The sequence below is a fragment of the Brienomyrus brachyistius genome, chromosome 3, assembly GCF_023856365.1.
Source record: "Brienomyrus brachyistius isolate T26 chromosome 3, BBRACH_0.4, whole genome shotgun sequence".
NCBI classification, from domain to species: Eukaryota; Metazoa; Chordata; class Actinopteri; order Osteoglossiformes; family Mormyridae; genus Brienomyrus; species Brienomyrus brachyistius.
The window spans coordinates 11282742-11303713 of NC_064535.1; the positions used below are offsets into that span (position 1 = coordinate 11282742).

At 37.1% G+C, this 20972-nt stretch overlaps 1 protein-coding gene across 4 annotated transcripts in view; it reads right to left on the reverse strand.

The window, feature by feature from the left end:
- Positions 1-340: 340 nt before the first annotated feature.
- Positions 341-20972, reverse strand: part of LOC125739356 (cilia- and flagella-associated protein 46) — a 47901-nt gene continuing 27269 nt past the window's right edge. For all 4 annotated transcript variants that reach the window (XM_049009386.1, XM_049009387.1, XM_049009385.1 and 1 more), the window contains 30 exons: positions 20712-20828; positions 20225-20395; positions 19969-20117; positions 19595-19693; positions 19201-19270; positions 18743-18877; positions 18331-18531; positions 18114-18223; positions 16667-16837; positions 14746-14881; positions 13574-13771; positions 13172-13360; positions 11294-11422; positions 10897-11076; positions 10286-10459; positions 10103-10200; positions 9586-9659; positions 8909-9054; positions 8256-8353; positions 7652-7743; positions 7076-7240; positions 4812-4891; positions 4486-4546; positions 3983-4018; positions 3506-3608; positions 3176-3288; positions 2280-2361; positions 1862-1998; positions 1418-1525; positions 341-1127 (listed from right to left, as the gene is read on the reverse strand). In XM_049009386.1, the coding sequence (XP_048865343.1) occupies positions 994-1127; positions 1418-1525; positions 1862-1998; positions 2280-2361; positions 3176-3288; positions 3506-3608; positions 3983-4018; positions 4486-4546; positions 4812-4891; positions 7076-7240; positions 7652-7743; positions 8256-8353; positions 8909-9054; positions 9586-9659; positions 10103-10200; positions 10286-10459; positions 10897-11076; positions 11294-11422; positions 13172-13360; positions 13574-13771; positions 14746-14881; positions 16667-16837; positions 18114-18223; positions 18331-18531; positions 18743-18877; positions 19201-19270; positions 19595-19693; positions 19969-20117; positions 20225-20395; positions 20712-20828 (3756 nt within the window). In that variant the 3' untranslated portion in view covers positions 341-993. The remainder of the gene's footprint in view (positions 1128-1417; positions 1526-1861; positions 1999-2279; positions 2362-3175; positions 3289-3505; positions 3609-3982; positions 4019-4485; positions 4547-4811; positions 4892-7075; positions 7241-7651; positions 7744-8255; positions 8354-8908; positions 9055-9585; positions 9660-10102; positions 10201-10285; positions 10460-10896; positions 11077-11293; positions 11423-13171; positions 13361-13573; positions 13772-14745; positions 14882-16666; positions 16838-18113; positions 18224-18330; positions 18532-18742; positions 18878-19200; positions 19271-19594; positions 19694-19968; positions 20118-20224; positions 20396-20711; positions 20829-20972) is intronic.

Genomic DNA, 20972 nt, shown 5'->3' on the forward strand with positions numbered 1-20972 from the left:
TTCTCCTCTGATCTCAGTGATGAGTAATAAATCTGCATTGTATTTTTGTGTACTGCACAAGCTGTATATTAGCCTAGCCACATACAACAACAAGTTTGAACCTCCCTAAATTTGTTAGCTACGGATGAGGCACAAAGCCGGTTACCTCTTTGATCCTGCACATTTAGTGTAATACAATGTTTATGCAGTTGAAGCATGATTCATTGCTTGCAGCAGTTGGCATGTGTTAACATGCAGATATAAAAAATAAATTGGGCCCATAATATATGTGTAATTAATACAGCACATGATTATTTTTTGCAGTTTATTTCCATGCTACAAGAGCCGTAACCTTCATATAAGTTTCACACCAAAAATGCTTGGAGACATATATATAATATTATATATATATATATAAGTGCACCTTTTTATGCTTTTATCTGAAACATTCTCACAGGAGGTCATATTATGAAATTTTAGCATAATTTTGGAATCTTACATTACACTTGCTGAATCAGAGAACATTTGTATAAGGAGCTAGTATGAACTGACAAGGCAGGTATAAAAAATGCATGCATGTATGGATGGATGGATGTTGAAATCACATGTAGTCACAAAACAAAATCACAAAACATTTATATTTCAATTGCCAAACATGTTCACAGCCATTGGATTAGTTTGCTTAGTCAGTGGCATTAAGGTGTTTCACAGAAGAGCTGTAAAATGGTCTGCTTCAAACAGATATTGGATCGAGTGTGACTTTAGCTTTCTAACAGCCTGTTGACATCTGTAAGCATTAGTCATTTTTTGTTTAAATAACACAGATAACTGGTCAATGATGAAACATCGAAATTAAACGTAGGTTACCTCATTGAGATGGATATGGAAATTGTAAAATAACATAAAAGCACAATATTTTTCAATATGATAAATAAGTAATTAGAAAGTGAATTGGAAAAAGTTACAATTTATGTGTGTAAATGTAATAAATGTATGATATAGATAAAAAGTGTGTCATGTTACCACTAAATTTGGTAGCCCGTAGACGACATAGTTGAAAGCCCAGGGAGAAACAGAGACATTATTCTGAACTTTGGAGGTGCCACTACCCTCCTTACACATTTCAGGAAGCTCTGACGACATGGCAGCTGCAAGACAAGCAAACAATCAAGAATTATTTTCATTCAAATCAATCAGATTTCATAACAGAACCCGAACTTTGGGCAACATGGAAACATTTTTTATGTCCATTCGCGCAATGTAAGCAAAAAAAAATAAATCAAAAAATCATCAGAGCTAATATACTGAAAGAAACAGAAAGTTCAGGAAGGTATAAGAAACCTGGGAATTATTTTAACCTGTGTCTCTCAAGGAATGTGTCCATGCGGAATCGAGAGATTCAGTTTGAACAAAAGAACATTCTGTTCATGTTCTCTACCTCTGTGATCTGTAGGTACCGTACTTCCATCAGTGGAAAAATTTTGGGCTTCAGGTCTTCTAAGATCATGGACTGTCTGGCCTGAAGTCATTCCAGTCTTCAAAAGGTCTACAGCAAAAGTAGAACATGCATACACACACACACACACACACACACACACACACACACACACACACAGGTTTGTAATTATATCTTTGTGGGGATTCTCCATTCATTTGTATGGGAAAATTAAAATCGCAACATGGAGACCTTGACCCCTATCCAGCCGCAACCTTAACCATAAGGAACCAAACTACAAGACTTTTGGCATTTTTACTTTTATGATTGCATCTTTGTGGGGTCCATTACACAATCTTTGCTTGGTACTGTTGTGTGGTATTCATCAGTTTTATTAGACAGTTTTACACGAAGACTACACAGTCAATGAATGTTTTGAATACTTACTCTCCAGAATAATATCCATGTTGTGCACATTCCTCTGAATGGTGGTGTGCCACTGATTGAGCATAATGCAGTGAACCCCACTGAGACTGAGGAGTACTGCTGTCTCTACGGGGCTTTCCAGTGTCAGCTGCCTCGCACTGTAAAAAAAAAAAAAAATCACAAGCGGTATTATGTGCAGAAAACAGTATGACGTCAAATTTCATAATGGACAACAATTTATCTGCCACAAAAACTAAAAACAAATACATCATGGATAATTTTGTCCAAAACACCAAGCACTATACACACTGCCATAAGGTGCATAGTAATGCATACACATTATACTCATACATATAAATTTGATTAGCTTCTTTTGCATAGATTTCTGATAGATTTCTGGATTTACAAACAAATGTAGTACATTAAAAAGTGCATTTACCTCTTTTGAGAATCTATCTTGGACTGTCTGAGTTTACTCACTGAGCTGTGCGCTAGATCAAGGAGGACGGCCATCTTGCACTCTGGAAGAAATATGGTACTTGTGTGTAACAGCATACACAAGCCCTCATTTTCTCATTACAAATACTGCTTTTCCTACCAATGTAGCAGATCTTCACACTACAATGTGCCAAAATAGTTATTATACACAATATCATCCATTTCGGATTGTGTTTCATCTTCATTCAATTAAGCAATATCCATTCTGTCAGTGACTTTATGCAATTCAATAGGACAATATGAAATAACATTACACAGCTGAAAATTGTTGTTAGTTCACATTTACAGCTTTTATGTATGTACTTTTTAAGCTTTGCCCTCCTACAGTGCTCTAACCACACACATTTTGATCTGGTGATATAAAGGTTTTTTTGTATGTACTTCAACTTTCAAAAGTATGAGATTCTTCTTGTGTCCCTAACACAGAAATGCATGGTTATATGGCTTCCTTCAATAATGCAAAAGACACTGACACTTTGAGTTGTTGTCTGCTTTTGAATTATGAATTATGATGAATATTTTTGACCTTGTCAATTCAGGCAGCAACTGGAGAATTATCATATCAAGGACAGACAGATTCCTGTTTATGCAGTGTTGCATGCATTCCCTCCTGCAGATGTACCCCACAATGGACCTTAGGCCCTGTGCAGTCTGGGATACGATCCAGGCCCCCAAACTATACTGACCGGAATAGATGGCTGGAGGATGGACGGATTTTTATGCTTATAAAATGTATATACAGTATTAGTAACACGGAATACATGAATATACAGTATTACACGAATAAGTTCAGCCATATCACATCAAAAAGAGCCATAAAATTATGTTTTAACATACCTGAAATATTGAGGGCAACAAGCTTGGAAGGTGGAATATAGGATAGAAAATTCTCCGTTCCATTGAAGATGAAAGCACTGCAGTTAATCAGACACTGCTCAAATTCAGCAAGACTGCCAAAACAATGAAATGTGACACATTTGTTACATTGCAGTGTAGCTCAGCAAATCTGTGAATACCCACATGACCAGTCCAACAACGGATGCAGTGCAGGCAAACAATCAAATCCCTTCTGCTGTACATTTTCTTCTGAAGTACTGCACATCTACAAACTGTGACTAGTATTCTGTAAAAAAAAAAAAGTCTTCCCGCAGTTTGCATCACTCTGACCTTGGTGTGTGATGTAAACCAGTGAACCCCTGCCAGAGGGAGGTATACTGGTGGTTGTGCTTCTCCAGTATCTGCCTCATTCTTTCCACTGGGCTACTACACCCTAAGAAGAAAACAAAGAAGCACTAACAATGTTAGAGTCTGAGGAGGCAAAATGAGGACAAGGACACGCAGAAACTTTACCAGAGAAATTCACTCTGAAACATATCCGCAGGAAACTGAAATCTGAAATCAAACAAAAGCGACCAGTTAGATCTGCCACTAACTGACAGATATACCAACACCAACAGAGGAGAATCAATAAATTCTAAAATATCTTACTGTCATATCACTTTTCATTTCTGTTGTACTGTTTGTCTGAGTCAGGTAACAGCACAGTTTGGTTAGGCTCTCCCAGACTTATATAATTTACAGATAATTTGGCTCCTAAAGCCTCACTGGGATAAAAAAAAACATAAATACAAAATAAAAGTTCACCCAAATATCCAGCTTCATTGTATGGATCCACAACATCTACACAAGGGTGTCAAGGGAAATGTCATCATTGCAGGATTGTAATACCATTGGTTTCCATGGTCAAAAAGGAGACCGTCAGAAAACATGACATGCAACACAAGGGATTATGTCTTATTATAGCTATGCAGGAGGTGGCAACAGGAACTGCCCACAATCTCTGCAATAAAGCAGCACAGGTTTAACATCCTGCAAATGTAACCTTTTCTTCTGAATCCAGTTCAACTTAAACATTCTTTATTTGGAATGAAACAAAACATAATGAATGACCCACAGCTGAATATTACCACACACATGTTGGTAACGTCAAACACAGACCGTTTGTTTAATAAATTACTTCAATTTTCTAAGCATGGTCAGAGGTTTAAGAATTTTTATATTATAATAAAGTACCTAAATTAAACACTTTTCCTTCTGTTTTGAAGCTTCAAAATATATTTTTTAATTAATTTGAGACAAAAGGATACATTTAATGTTGTGAGTGTCTACAGGAATGGCGTCTGGTGGTAAAACGCGATTTACAGGCACCTTTGTAATATAATAAAGGAAAATAGTTGATAAATAATGCATTACATAATAAAATACAGACATTTAACTACAAAAAAAGTGATAGTGACAGACAAAAGGAATATAACTTGAAATACAAAGGGTCCCTATTATTATAAATAACATATTCGTCAGTAGAACTTTGAAACAATGAGAATAGGAGGTAAATTACAAACTCAGTTTAAAAGGCATAAACATCAATATACATCAACTATCTATTACTGCCAGGGTCCTTTATTCTGCTCACCGCTTTGATGGGTTTGCCTTGTTCCCCTGTCCCTTTCACTGCCTTCCCACCTTTGACTTCCTTTTTGCCAGCACTTTCAACTGTAACAGATGCAGAATTATTAGCGTAACTGAAGGTTAGGCATTTCAATGACAGTCAAATATAGAATGTTGAACAGAATGAATATAGAATGTAGCCACCTCAGCCAATAGTAATGGAGAAATCTCCCCCATAAAGACAAAATAAAATGAATGCATTAATGACCAGTACCATACTGCTAAAAACAACTATACGATATTTAAAGGGGCAGCACGGTAACCTTATACGTTTAACATTAGGGGTTGGAATCTCTGTTCTCAGTGTGTGGAGTCTGCATATTCTCCTTGTTCTGTATGGTTTTTCTCCAGGTAATTCAGTTTCCACCTGCAGTCCAAAGACATGCAGTTACTGTAGGCTAACTGGTGTCTCTAAATTGCCCATTGAATATTACTGTGCATGCTAATGTGTCTGTGTGCTCCTGTCTGGGGTTTACCAACTTTGTACCCCAAGGTCACTCGCACTGTTCTGACCAGGATAAGCATAAGAATATTTTTACTTTTCTCTGCAGTTTATGATTTTTTTAAAATAGTTAAATATGGAACAAAAAAGGAAAAATATGTGATGTTATATTTTTATTCTTAATACTTATATTTCATTTAAATTAATGCTGTCAGTGGTTACAACGGGGGCGCAAACTAGATTTAAGCAAATTATGAACAGAATTAGACCTGGATATTATTTCCAGAAAGAAGCAAATTACAATAAATTAAATTTATTTAAGAGGCATTCGTTTTATAAAAAGGTAGTCTGGCTGTTTGAATTTTAAAGAGGAGGTTTAACCAAAATAAATAAATAAAGCCTCTTAATTTCATGGCGTAAATATAAAACCACAAATATTCAACTTTAAACAAGTGTAACTGTAATTTTACTAGAGGGAAACATGTATCGACAACCACAGAACAAAATCCTTCTTACCAGCTTTTAATCTCTATTAAAATGTGACATGATGACCGAGGCAACCAGGCACAAGTTAAAATATAGGTTCTAAAGTTGAAATTCTTATGCTCTGGGCAATATTTTATCTAATAAAGGGTCTTAGTCTAGTTGGCAGAAACATTGACAATACTATTCAGTCAAAATATCTTAAAATAATTAACAAAACTATCATATAAGTGCAACATTTTACAAAATGTGTATTAAATGTGGCTATGAGGCAGTCCATCACAGCATTGATAGAAAACCAGGCCAGTGCAATCAATCCACAAGGCACAAGGACAGCAAGAACAAAAGGAAAGAATTAATTTCAATTACAGTGATCACCTTGTCAGAAGGGTGAGAAACACCAGATAGCAGTTCATGACTCACACTCATACAACCCTGAGCTCCATATACCAGCTGCTTTGTGTCCAGCCAAAAGCTTATTTCCCTCCTTTAGGTGATTCCAGCTACAGGCCTGAGGCTGTCAGGTATTATGACAATGTTAGCAACTATATGCCCTTAAGGGTAGCCGCAGTATGCTGTCAACTTGCATGGTGGGTAGTGAATCATCTCATTGCTGGGACTTCAAGGCTCTGCCATACATTTTGCTTAAAAAGGCCCCTTAACCTCCTAAATACTTGGTCTCACCTGTGTCTGAAGCTTGGCTGAATGTGCCCATCTAATTTTCCACATGAGGGCTTAAAACCAAAGAAAGGGCGAACGTGCAGTGCCTATAAAAAGTATTCATCCCACTGAGTGCACAAAATGTTGGGACGCTTGTCTGTAAAAATGTTGCAAATATATTGATTTCATAACAAAAGTCCATTGACAAAAAATGTTAAACATATCTGCACATATCTTCCAACCAGACATTTTCTTTTTATTGTCATATTTGTTTTGGCCGACTCATTCAGGTCTGTTCTTGCCATTGTGCTATTAATTGCAATTGTAGTCTTTGGCTCCCAAAGGGATACTAAACACAAATGTCTGGTCTTTACTAGTATTGCAAAGGTGATACGAATTAAAAAGCACCCAGAGAGATTGCTGAACAACACTTTTAGAGCTATAATTTGGCTTTCAGTTTATTACTACTTGAAATTAATGTTTTACTTAAAAGTACAGTTTGTTTTTAATGTGAACACATTTATAAACCCAATCAATTTGCAATATTTTTACTGAACCAAGCAATCATCCCAAGACTTTCTGTGAGCACGGTGTATATATGTATATAAGATACAGCCTTATTTTATAAACTGACTCCTATTTACCAGTCTGATGATTCTGCAGACGGCTATGGAACAGCTGCAGGGAGAAATCCCGGCTAACGGAGCGGATCCCACGCCTCTGCAGGACACTGAGCGCCTCTAAGGGAAGCTCCATCAGGTTCCTGTCTGCCAGCAGAATCACACACTCCCCACATTCTGCTGGAGAGCCTGATGCATAGAAACACTCAGCGATAACACTAGACATTTACATTCAGTTGCTTAATTGATGCTTTATCCATTTACACAGGTACCTTACATACACACAGTCCCCACCATAAACGCATGGGTTCTAATACAGTTGCCCATTGAATACTATTCCCAGAAGCACTAGGCAAGACGTTTTAAAATAGTTCAATCTCACTAGGAAATTCTGAAAATTGTTTCATTCCACTAGCAAATTCTGAAAAATGCAACTTTCGACCCTTAAAGCCTAACCCATGCATAACCCAAAAAATGAAAATAGAACGTAAAGAGTATGAAAGAAACATTTATAAAAATATCAATCCTTTCTGATCAGCACATTGATCACTTCTTGCCCAATAAAACCAGAAAACACAGGATGACCTGAATGGTACAAACCAGGAGGGTCTTTATTTGATAGTGATTTCTCCTCCTTGGCTTTGGTCTTGGCAGAATCCACAATGGAAGTATGAACAGTGCCATGCCTTGTTCTAAGAGAGAAAGAATAGAATCAGCAGACATCTGTCAGCTTTCTAAAGTAAATTATTGGAAATTGTGAATGTGTCAATTGCAGAAAATTAAAAAACAATGAGAGAACAAAATGGATGCACAAGTCTTAGTGGCACCTTAGCTTTGTCTACTGTATGATTAATGTCATGAAAGTGACAGTCTTGGTTTAAGATTCCTCACAAATATACCCAAAAACAGACCATGTCCTCACATTGACAACGCATGAAAAGTCGCACCAGTTAAAGTATGGAAGAGTTTCTCCCCTCAAAACACTATTCAGTCAGCATTATTAACTACACACCAGGACAAAGTCCAGTGACTCGCGAATTGTCACTATAGTCTTATACGTAATGTTTCTAATCCATTAATTGACAATGAAATGAAACTTACAAACTGTGATGGAAAAAACGTAAGGTATGTTTACTAACACTGAAAGACATCACCTCAAAAATGTAATTAATAGCAAGTCGTAAATCATTTGTCATTGACTTACCCAAAACATGAATCAAACTGAGAGACAATGGGATGCAAGTAATTCTCCATCGCTTGCACAATAGAATTGAAATTAAAAGCATTTTTTTCCATATTGATCTTTGCACAGACAAAAAGAACGAAAAAGAAAACATTAGAAGTATTGACATAGCATTTAATAACACATAAGCCTTTTAGATGGACTTAATCTGAAAACCTATAATTGGTTTGGAATGAACTTTTTCGTGGAGCAAACATAACACTGGCTTCCTAACTTGCAATATGACTTTTCCATCTCTATTTCTCTTTCTTCACCTTCAATATTTACTTAATTGTATATACACCATATGCGAAAAGCAGCATGGAGAAAAATGAGGCCCATTGAAAAGCTTCTTTTCACAATTTCAGCCATTCTAATTATGTACTTTTGCTCCAATCAATGGTTATTCCATTTGTGTTTCATTTTCATTACTGCTTTGGATACCTTAGACCTCTAGTTAGTAACTCCCATTGATTTTTCCAGTACAAAATATTGATAAGAATAAAGAGAACTCAATTCAAGACATTTAACGGCTGTGTAAAAATCTGAGCAATTAGTACATCTTGAGTTCGAAACACGATTAATCATTCGCTAAGCCAAGGCAAATAGATAAATAAAACATTAAGGATAACTACAGAGTTTTTGGGCACCGTGTGCAGATTTTTGTCCTTCAGCAGATTCTTCATATTCTCCTGTTTGAAGGAGCTGGCATTTTCCAAGATCCTGGAGAAGTCCTCTGGAGCAACGTTGGCCTTTGCCACCTTTGTGCATACCAGTGTACCTGTAATGAGTGTAAACAGCTGTGAGAGACCCTAAAGCCCCTTCTCCCACTGCATATTCTCTTTGTCCATTTCATCATTCATTCTCATAAAAAAGCTCACTTCATTTGGCCTGATCTGTTGAGCCAAAATGATGAGTGAATTTGTGAGTCCCAGGGAAAACTCTTTAAAGGACAAATACAAGTCCTGAAAACTTTCTGAGTCATCAAAAACACTCTATGCGTTAAACTTTTATTCTTCTTCCTTGCGACAGTTTGACTACATTTCCTTTAATAGCTATTTTAGTTATGTATTTTAAGAATTCCTTAAGGGATTTCGCTGTGCAGTTAGGATGTCTTTAGTTTATCATTTAATCCAATATTACTTATTGACGCCTTTTTGTCGATAGACAGCAACGCGCTAATTTGAAAATCTGGTCAAATAAAAATGTCAATGTAAATGAGAATTAAAACTAACACAACTCATACTAATGTTTATATGTATTACAACACTCATTCTGTTTACAATGAATAAAAATCCTACCAATTACTTACCGGAGAGATGAGCCCCCTTTTGTCTCTGGCTTGTTGCCATTGCTTTATCAAAAAAAGCTCCATAAAGCACTGATCTGTGGTGACAGTTAACATCATTTCAGATTTATCACTGTACACCATTAGGTCAACACCACACTAGCAAACAAATCTAAGAAAAGCAAAATCATTGAAGGATGGCAGGTTGCAAATAGTTATGAAATCAGATTAGTACGGCAGAACTGGTGAATACATCAAAAACAATAATACTTTTCTATAAAATACTTGAATTATATTCCATTTCAAACAGATAAATGTTAACATTTTGGGTACAATGCTATACACAATACCACAAAGCATCCACCTATATCTTGATACATTAATCTACCCTATGAAACTGAAAGAAATGCTGATAATGTATGAAAACTGATTATACTACAGTAACATTACTTTAAGCACCAAATGCATATAATTCCTGCATTTTATTTAGAACTAACTGGCTTGCTTACAATAATTATAAATAAAAACAGCTTAGGCCCACCTATCATCTGTGTGCTGGAGCAGCAGGATCTTACAATTAGATGGCAGCTCTTTCAAGATAGAAAAAAATTCAGGGCTGATACTCAGGTCTCTGTAAACCTGTACAACAAACGTGTTTGTTTAATGCTGGTTAATGAGTTGATGTTTAAAATCTGGAACTTCGGATGAGGTCCCAATGCGCTACCTTTGACAGTTCTTGTAAGATCTCTTCAGTACTTCTCAGCAAGGTACTCGGCCCTTCTTCCTTTGTTGCTAGCAGGTTACGCTGCACGTTAAGCAAGGCAGCAAGCTGGGAGGCGTCTACATCGGCACAGGCTGCTCTCAGCGCATCATTCATCATAGATGAAGAGCGGCAACTCTGAGGAAAAGTAGGTAAAGAGCTGCTGAAGATACAAATACATGAATCTATAACCGTATTTCTCAACCCATTCCTCCGTGACTCCCAAATGGCTTTGGACCTAGCAGAAGCAAAAATGTGGTCTGTCTTGCAGGGAACTGGGAGGCAGCAAAAACGTGGACCATCTTTGGATCTGCGAGCACTCGTTTGAGAAACTCTGATCTAGAAGAACAGACATACATAGGAAACACATCCATACTCATTCAAGACATGGATCTAGAAGAACACACATTCATAGGAAACACATCCATACTCATTCAAGACATGGATCTAGAAGAACACACATTCATAAGAAACACATCCATACTCATTCAAGACATAGATCTAGAAGAACAGACATACATCCACTTGGAAAACACATCCACACTCACCCATGACTAGTATACATATCACCTTACCTGATATAGAGCCAGGTATTGACCAGCTAAGTTTGAGTCGAACTGTCCATAACATTCGAGCATATTAAGGCTGGCATCTGTCAGGATGTGGGTAAACTTATGCTGGAGTGACAAACCGATGGCCTGGGCAAGAGTTTCATTCGCTTGGGCCAACAGTTTCTGGGCCGCATTGTGCCTTTGCTGAAAGACACAATAAATCCTTACAGTGATCATCTCACTTGGGCATAGAGGAACTCACTGATAACTGTTTCACACTTCACAACAAATTCCATATATTTACTATTCTCTTTTTTTCAAATAAAAATTTCAAGTATTTTGTTTACATACGCAATATTGAGAAAGACATTAAATAACATTAAATAGGAGAAAGGCATTATAAATATGTGGTATTAAAAACCTGCAGCTTTGCAGTCTTGGATGAGTACTGTCTCCGCTTCATATTAACTGGCCTCACGGCACTTCCTTGCAGATCTTCCATTTCTTCTTCTTCACCATCTTCTTGTTTCATCTCCATTCTGTTTTTCTCCTACTCACAATTGAACATTGGATGGCCGTGGAGAATTTCGGTATTCAGTTGTATATAATGGACATATTGTTTAATGCAAAAGTCCACATTAAAAATAAAACATAAAATATAAGGCATAAGCATACATATATGTACGGAGCAGCGAAGGGACCTGTGCAAAAAAATTAAATACTTCTGCGAGCGTACGTGAAAGTATCTCGTGCGCAAGACTTACCATCATTTACCATCATTTGAAAGCAAGATCATTTACATTTTTTACCAAGGTCCCTTCAGGGGCTCCGTGCGTGTGTGTAGGCCATGCCAATGGTAAATGTTGAGGCCGAAGTTTTGTGGTGTTCAGCAATTATCCAGTTAAGTGGTCATCTGTGTCAATGAGGTTCAATTTGTGAACCAATTTGTGCCACTGCTGCTCTTTGGCAATGCAATTTGTTTTTTGGCGTAAGTTGGCATCATTTTTGAGATTCCATATACATACTAAGTAATGTTGCATCTTTTGTGACTGATGCACCTGCAATTTGAGCGTTGACTCTTTGGCCTCTTTGAAATTGTTCGTTGCCTCATACTGCTTTGAAAACTCACATATCAAAGTGCTGACTGTCAGACCTCTTTCATAGCTGTCACATACTGCTAACTGGTATTAAACCAGATATGACTCACCTTTGCAGTAGTGTTTGTAATTCGGATTTATTTCAAAGTCCCTTTTCATGTTTTCATATCTCATGTTATTTGTCCATTCCCTATATATGTTTTGTATATAGCCATATAACTCTAACCATATAACCATATAGCTAGCTTTTCATTTAATTTACCCTTTCATTTACTGCACTGGCTTTCCCTTCCTTTTTACAGTAGCAGTTTCTATTGATTTTCAAAAATTCTTGCAAAAATATTTAGCTAATACTGCATAATGACTTTTAGAAACTTAATGGCATGTTCTGAAGATAAGCCCAATAAATCAGAAGATAGACATTTGTAAGAAGTGTTTCGATAGGTGATATTTCAAAGCGTTATGAAAAGGAAATTCAATTTCTGCTCTTCCAGTTCGTTACATCAAAGTCTTAAAGGTTGGCCTGTTTCAAATGTAATTATAGTCACGAAACATCAAATGAAATGCAGGAGGCTAATTTCAAATGTTTGTAGGTTAACTAGAATATCGGACTGACTGAGACCTGATTAGATTTAAAGTTGCAATGTCTTTAGTACTGTCTCAAACTTTGGCAGGTAATATTTCCTTCAATAACAAAAAAGGAAGTACTCTGTAGTCACATACATAATTTTCATATAATTCTCATATATACTACAGGCAGTCTGTGGCTTAAGAAATTCCAACATACGTACAACACATTGTACTTACGAATGAATACCATAAAGCCTCTTATATATAAGATTCAGGGCAAGTACATTGATTTGTAATAATGAACTCACACATTTTGTGATGCTCATGAAAACATTGCATGGCTCCAGCGATTCATCAGCTAAAGGTACAATAGTGCCATATATATGTTACTTTTATTGTTGCTGACTCACCCACAAATTCAACTTAAAGACAGACTCAGGGAACAGATGTTGTTTGAACTCTAGGGACTGCCTGTATCCAACTTGACACATACCGAATTAACTATTTATGACAAAAGATAATCAATAAACTTAACATATTCAATATTACTTGAAGTATTGGCTCCTCTCAATTTAAGAAGCTACAAATCCTTATCATTATGCTTCCATTTAAATTAGCCAATGGTTTTTTACCACCAATTCGATGTTCCACTGGGTAGCAAGGTACAGGGGGTCCCTCTGGACAGCCAGCAACCTCAGACACCTTCCCAGCATGCACAGGGCCCTGGCTCTGGATTCCACACTCTCTGTACAACTGCTTGTTACAGCTTCTAGCTGCATCAGGGCCACCTGTCCTAGACTCTTGCTTGTGTTGAGCCATTCCTACAGGAAGGAGAATACAGATCAATCACTTGCAAATGTCACAGATATTGCAATTGTCACATATAGCAGAGCTTACTTTATTTATTGTAAAATTAATATGCTTAATTAACAAATAAAACAAACCATTTTAGGTTTTTTCCATTTGGTAAAAAGGTTCTGTTTATGCACCAACACCACCACATGTTGTGCTTTAAACCCTGCATAAAAGTTCACCTGTTGCACAGCTGTTAAGTCTGGCGTCATCCGTACAAATTCCTCAACTGTCCTCTCAATGGAGCCTTTCCTTTCCCAAAAATGGGCTTGTTTCATCTCTTCTGTGCAGACCAGTTCCAGCATTTCCAGAGCCAAGTCTGCCAGCGCCAGTCTGTAGCGTGTCAGTCTTCTCGTGACAGGTAGGCTGACGGCTTGAGTCTGACAAGAAATACAGAACAGAAAGCATTGCTTCTTCCTATATCTACTTACAGTACATTAATGAGTCCTTCTTAAGCTAAACTGATATTTTAATGGATTTTTAAACCCAATTGCCATAATTTCATTCTATAATTATCTATTAATTATTTTTGTTTAATGAAGAGTCAATGAAATTAACCAGGAATATATGGTATTTATACAAGGCCTGTATTAGTGATAATGCTGTTTTTGTTTAAATGGTGTAGACTTGCTGTCTTTGAGAATAACAGAGAAAAAAAATACACAATCGTTTCATAAATTAAAGCCTTAATATAACCTCAATATAATATAATACAATGGAGACTCTTAATTTGAACTGTAAAGTCCATTCTCAGTATTACACTTATTTCTCAAACCATGTTTAACTGTTCAGATTAAAAGCAATATAATGTGACATGAGTGCCACCTGTTGGCACATCTAGGCTATTACATTTGAAGCAGGTATATTTTTTATTCTGAGAAAAAATAAGTTTCCGTAATACATGGACAAAGAAAGAATTCTGAATCAGAAAAACTCTGCTAGTATCAATGCTTAATAATGAATTGTGAAATTATATTATTTGTAAAAATATTTGTTAATATCTTGCATATAAAACTAGTTGTTCATAACAAAATTTAAACATTAATATGGTTATTTGCGGGTTCAAGACTCAGTGCTTCAGGTAATATGTTTCTCAGTTACGTAAAGGTTCCATTTATGTTCTCTCATTTTATACAGATTTATGCCTACTTAGATTAACAACGGTCATTGACACGATACACAATAAAATCTGTAAGGTTAAAGGTTCCTAAAATTATTTTCCTACACACAAACAATACATTTAGTTTAAAACTAATATGAACAATTGTAAACATAGAAAATGCAATTCATGTGCTCCATGGTGACCGTTTAGGGTGTATCTGTGTATCAATCTTAATAAAAGAATGCACTACACCTCTTCAGGTACAAGAATATGCTGAACATCCAAGAGCACATCGAGCTGAACTCTAATGGCTTTTTGCATCGAAAAGTAGGAGTCCAATAGCCGTCCCTGTTTCAGCTCCATGTCCTCAGTGTCTTTGGCAAGGATTCTTTAGAAACATTTAAAACATAAACACACACAATCAAGAACATACAGAGTACGTGGGAATGTATAAATAATGCTTAACCAGAAACATTTAGACGGATAAGACAAATAAGATTTCCTTCATCATCATTCTCGGTATCTACTGCATATGCTGGTTTTTAACCAAAAATCTACTTTTTACTGAAGTTGATTATGCCTTGAAAAAATATTTTAGCTTTTGTTAGTATTTAATGAAAAAATTAAACCTGCCACATTTAAATGAATAAATTAAAGTACTGTAGGGCTGCAAGAAATATTTCAATTATCAGATGGTTATACCAGATGGTTGTACCAAAAATCTACTTTTTTACTGAATTTTGATTAGGCCTTGACAAAATATTTTAGCTTTTGTTAGTATTTAATGAAAAAATTAAACCTGCCACATTTAAATGAATAAATGAAAGTACTGTAGGGCTGCAAGAAATATTTCAATTACCAGATGGTTGTTGGCTTAAGGCCCATGACTGGCAGAGCCATCATTGAACCCTTAAACAAGACCCTTAACAACATTGGCTCTAGGGACACTCTCTGTCCCTCCTCACTGGTACACTCCTCAGGACAAACGTGTCCACTAAATAAATGTTTGAAAAAACATGCAATCAAATAATCTATAATGGTTGACTAAGGATACTTCTGCAAATGGAGTGAATTACAGAACTTTGCATTTTCAGTTTGTATTCTTAACACACACGACATTTAGCAGCATTTCGATTAAAACAGAGAGAAAAAATGGCAGAGAGAAGGCAAGAATATCAAGCCAGCCGTCGATGGTCTAAACAGCCCTGGCATTTTTCACACAAGTGAGTAACGGTCATGTGCAGTTTGAATTATGCAGAAGTTAATTTTCACAAATTCACAACGTGCATGAAAGAGTATTTGAAATGTTAACAGAAATGGTGAGTTCAAATAGGTTACTTCATTCAAAAATAAAAATTGGCAAGAGTTATTTTAAACAAGAACCTTTCATTAAACATTGAGTAAAGCATGGCATTGAACTATTTTTACAATGACCTCAGAATATAGTAAAAGAAAAATTCAAAGAAAATGAAATAGCAAAATATCTGATAGTTTGGTGTTTAACAGAAACATATTTGTCATTAAGAACTTTTTTTCATCACAAAATCTTGGTCATAGTGCAGTGAACGATATAGTTAATCAATCCATCTTATAATACCATGGGGGGGGGGGGTTGGAGCTTATACTCCGGTACAGGGGACAAGGCAGAGAATACCTTAGATCCACTGCAGGACATATAGTCAAACACATACAATCATACACTGTGGGTAATATAGTGATAGCAATTCAAATAAGTGCATGACTTCAGGAGAAAACCCAGAGGAATCCTGCATAGCTATGCAAAGAAAATGCAAACCCCATGCAAAGATACAGAGCAGGGATCAAACACTTTCCTGGAGGTGTGAAGCTGCTACAGTACCAAACAAACCTATCACTTCCACTCATTTTCAGAACAATATGCCGTCAAAATTACAAAAAGAACAGGATGGGCATTTTAACCCATTTTATGTAGAAACAATGGCTGAAAATGGTGAATTAATGAAGAATGCTTATTTAGGCAAACTGCTGTTGTAATTTACTTTGCTGCCACAAGCAACATAACATTTGCATAATGCAGCCTTCAGATGTTATCAGGAACAAAAGCGAGCATAGACAGTGGGTTCTGAAGTACATGACCAGAAATCCCTGGATATAAAAATGACCTGGATCCCAGAATGTAAAAAAAAATGCTTACCTCAGGGTTTCTGCATGCTGCAAAGCAGTCTCTGCCCCTTGTTCTCGGTGTCCCAGCATAAGAAATTCATTAGTGGTGTCTCTCAGTGCATCACAGCTTGTCATTAATGTCTTCACAGAGTCGGGATGGAAACCGACCTCAGGGTGAGACTGAATTTGAAAAAGTGCTTTCCTACAAGAAAAGTAATGATTTTTATATCATCATCATTGTCATCCTCATCATCATCGTCAGCATTTTCCCATCACTTTTCCTGGTGAGGGTTGTAGTGGCAGCAGGTCAGACCAGACATCTTTTCCCTTGGCAGCAGATTCTTGGACATTCTAGGGGACTCCTAGATGTTTTCAAGCCAGCTGGGTGATATAATCCATCCAGCGCATTCATCTCTCTCTTCAACCTGCAGTTTTTTTTGCAGCCACTGTAGTAACTGAGGTCGGGAACAATCAGACATAATATCCCCAACCTCACAGGTTTTATGGAGGTGTGAGTTGAATTCATCTCACACAGAAGCTTTAGCTAGACATCCCCAGTAAATGCTGAGTGCACATCTGTGTTGTCCTGGTCCACTGGGCCTCCGCTCTATGTACCCAATCCAACTCACCACCAAGCATCGATTATTTGATAGCTATGCTCCTCTCTTCACCTCAGTATTCAATACATGTGGACTCTAGTCAGACGATATAACCACAAAGTTGGTCACTGAACTTTTGGCCTAGGGTGCCTTGATATGTTGCACTTGCAAAGATCCTTGTTTTCAAGCACAAATCTTTCTTATGAACAATCCATGGCTTGCATAGAATAACAATTCTTCTTTCAGTTTAGATCTGTGAGGCTTTTCATCTCAATAACACCCATTAAGGTATCTCCATGTGAGCACTGATGCTTCCCAGTGGGTCAGTACTTCACTGTACACCTGCTTTCACTTAGAAGGTGCAGAGGCAACGGTTGGGATCTTCTTCTCTGTGGCTCACAGCCACATAGGGACAACTCTCTTTTCCATGCGGAAAAAGGTCAGATGTACAGTGCTCTGCCTGGAACTCAGTATCCCTGCACCCACCCAACATTGTTCATCAAGGGGAATCTCAGAGTAGGAGCGTCTCCACTCTTGAATGACAGGTCTGCTTCCACAGCCCATACCTTGCCTGGAGGTAAAGTTGCCTATATCTAGCTGATAACATCTAACCTTCAGCACAAGCTCAGGCACCTCAAGCCAGTGTCCACTGCCAACACCTAATCCACCTGAGTCCTTCCCGACCATGCCTGCCTCCCCAGTGGCACTGTACCTAACCTTCACTTTTCATCCCGGAGATGATGACCTCCAAAGATGATGATAACTATTCGCAGTAAGGAATCTGAATTGCAGAACCTACTGTAAAGTACAAGAGTGATGCATCGAAGTCTGATTTAACAGGAGGCGAGATTCTGATCACTAAATACACAATAAACTCACCTAGCTTCCATCGATGCAATCTGGAACTTTAAAACAGGATTTCTGTTGGGCCTCTTGTCCAAAACAGATTTGAGGACACTGATAGCACGCTCTAGTATCAAACATGCCTGCTTGAGATTAACAGTAATAAAATATAATTTAAAGTGAATGTTATTAATTTGTAATTATACAAGGTCGACATTTCCTATTCATATTAAACAGTACTTTTGGGGTTCACCTGTAATTTTCTCTCATGACCTTCCCCCTCTGCCAGAGTTTCTGCAAGGCTCATGGTCAGACTGTACCAGAAGTCCTCATCGCCACCAATTGTTTGGGCTGCTTGCAACAGGGCCAGAGCCTGACTGTAGTTTTGCTCAAGTCGGGCCAGGTTAGCGAGGGAGAGTAAGCTCTTTGCTTCCGCAGCCCTATCATTGAGTTGCTGGCTCATGAAAAGGAAAACCCATCAATTCACATCACAGAAACAAAGCATGTCCTTCACTCCACTCGTGCATTTCATCAAAGCAACAGGCAAAAAAGCAAAAGTGGTACCGGTACTTTCGAAATGTCTGAACAGTTACTGATAAATGCTTGTCAACAGATAATAACTATATAGACAAATGTATATAAGAGGTGTCTCCTGTTTTACTAACCTTTGCAACAATGTTAGCCTCTCCTAGAAGAAGTCTGGCTGGCTGATATAAACCCACACCGAGACATAATTCAGCTTTGTCAATCCAAATATGGTGAGCAGAAGGTCCACTTGATCTTCCCCAACTGAAGGTGACCTGTTCAGATAAAGCTTATCAGCATCATTTTACTTACAGAGAAGCACAGCGTTCAATATAAGTAAATATAATGCTTGAAACACACCAATCACATGTCAGGGGTTGATTTCCGGTGAATGTTTTTGGAGACTCCCCATGGTCTAATTTATTAGCAATAAATTAATTATTAAAAAATAATTACAATTGAATTTAAAATTAATAAAAATAAATACCATAAATGAATCAGTGAAAATCTGTTTGTATGGTTTCCATTGAATGAAAGTAAGCAAATATCAAATAATACCCAATAAGCCTGAAGTTGTTGCAGAAAATAAACATCTAACCTTACTGACGTCAGTGTCAGAAAGTGTCTGAAGCCCATAATTCTTCCACTGATAAACAGCTTTCCGGCAACTTGAATTTTGTTGCACCATATGGGCATAAAATATCACAAAAGAGACAAGGTAAATCTGAACTGCTGGGCAACACACAGGATGAATTAAAAGACTAACAAATGAGACATCATAAGGTGATACAAATCATCTGTTATTATACTGTCATGTCTTTATGGTTATAAAATATCAACAGACTTAATCTTGCAATTTTGATATTTTAGGATTACATTTTATAACACTTTATGGAAGTTCAAAATAATTCTTTCTTTCCATGAGTAAGATTCCATCTCGCGTAAAAATACCAATGAACACCTCATAAAAGACTACAGATGGATACACATACGCGATTTGTTCCTCTTCATATATGAACTTTGAGCCAACACACTTTTCCTGGTATGCTGCTGAAGCGGTTAGACCTAAAGCTGAGCAGATCTTTGCGATTCTGAAGAAACATGAATGTGAAGTGAAGGAGATGAAGTAGTAATTGTTTGAATTTCTCTATGAATAGCTCCAAAAATGTCATATTATCTTCATTTAAATAATAATAATAATAATACTGTTATGTTAAACATTACACACATTTTACATTGCTATATCTTTATTAAACAAATGGTATAAATAATCAAGGTCATTAGTGGAAAGGTATCTGAACCTGTGTATTTAACGTTATTAAGTAATGCTTAATGAACTGACAGTACACGAAACACAGCCAGTCACCTGAGGCGGTACAGATCAGAGAGACTTTTGTTGTCCATTAGGTTATGTGCAATGAGCTCCGCAAGGTGAAGAGCTGGCAGAGTAAGGTGTGTCAAAGCTGCAGAATGCAATTCCTTTGCCAGCAGATCCAGAAAGTACAGGGTTTGGGTCTAATGACCAGACAAAGCAACAACACAGATAGAATCTGATCACATTTCAGGGTCTTCAGTGCCCGAAATACACAAGTTAACAGGAATACTGCATCAAGTTGACTCACCTGCTTGCTGATGCTCTCCCGGTTGACAGAATGCATGCTTGTGTCAATGCTAATGGCCAGTCTTACTTCCTTAGGACAATCGTACTGAGCCCACTCCTCTGAGGTAGAAGGCACAAACACCAAAGCTACATTCTGTTTGGGCTTATCCTCAGCAGCAAGCAGCAGTGGGGGCTGTGGTGGATCGAATGAAAATATTGAATGATTTAAAGAAATAAGACTGAAGAATAAGTAATAATTCCAGAAATAAAAAAGGATCAAAACAGCTCATACTGTATTACAGAGGCGTACCATTACAAATAGTTTTGTCTGTCTTGTGGTTTACATGAATACTTGTTGCAGTGAGTAACTGCATGCTTAGGTGTATAACCACCCCACAATGAACTAGTGGCCTGTTTATTATTTGTAACAGCCTACATTTCTTTGAGTGAGCACTAGATGACTGCACCCTGGCTGGGATTACTGATGTATAAAGTTAAGCACTAAAGACCTCTTTGGACTTTTTTCCCTTGTCTTTCTTCACTGTGGGTGATGGTGATGACTTTGAGGGAAGAATGGGATTCTTGGCCGTTTCTCCAGTAACTTCGCTAGCAGTTGCCAAAGATAACTGTCATCAGAGGAATGTAAAAAAATAAATTACAATGAAGATCCCAAAAATGTCTATCAAATACTTTGGTGACTTAAAATTACGTAGAACATGCACCCATCAAAATGACTGTGGAATAATTAGTTATAAAGCTAGGCTGTGCTC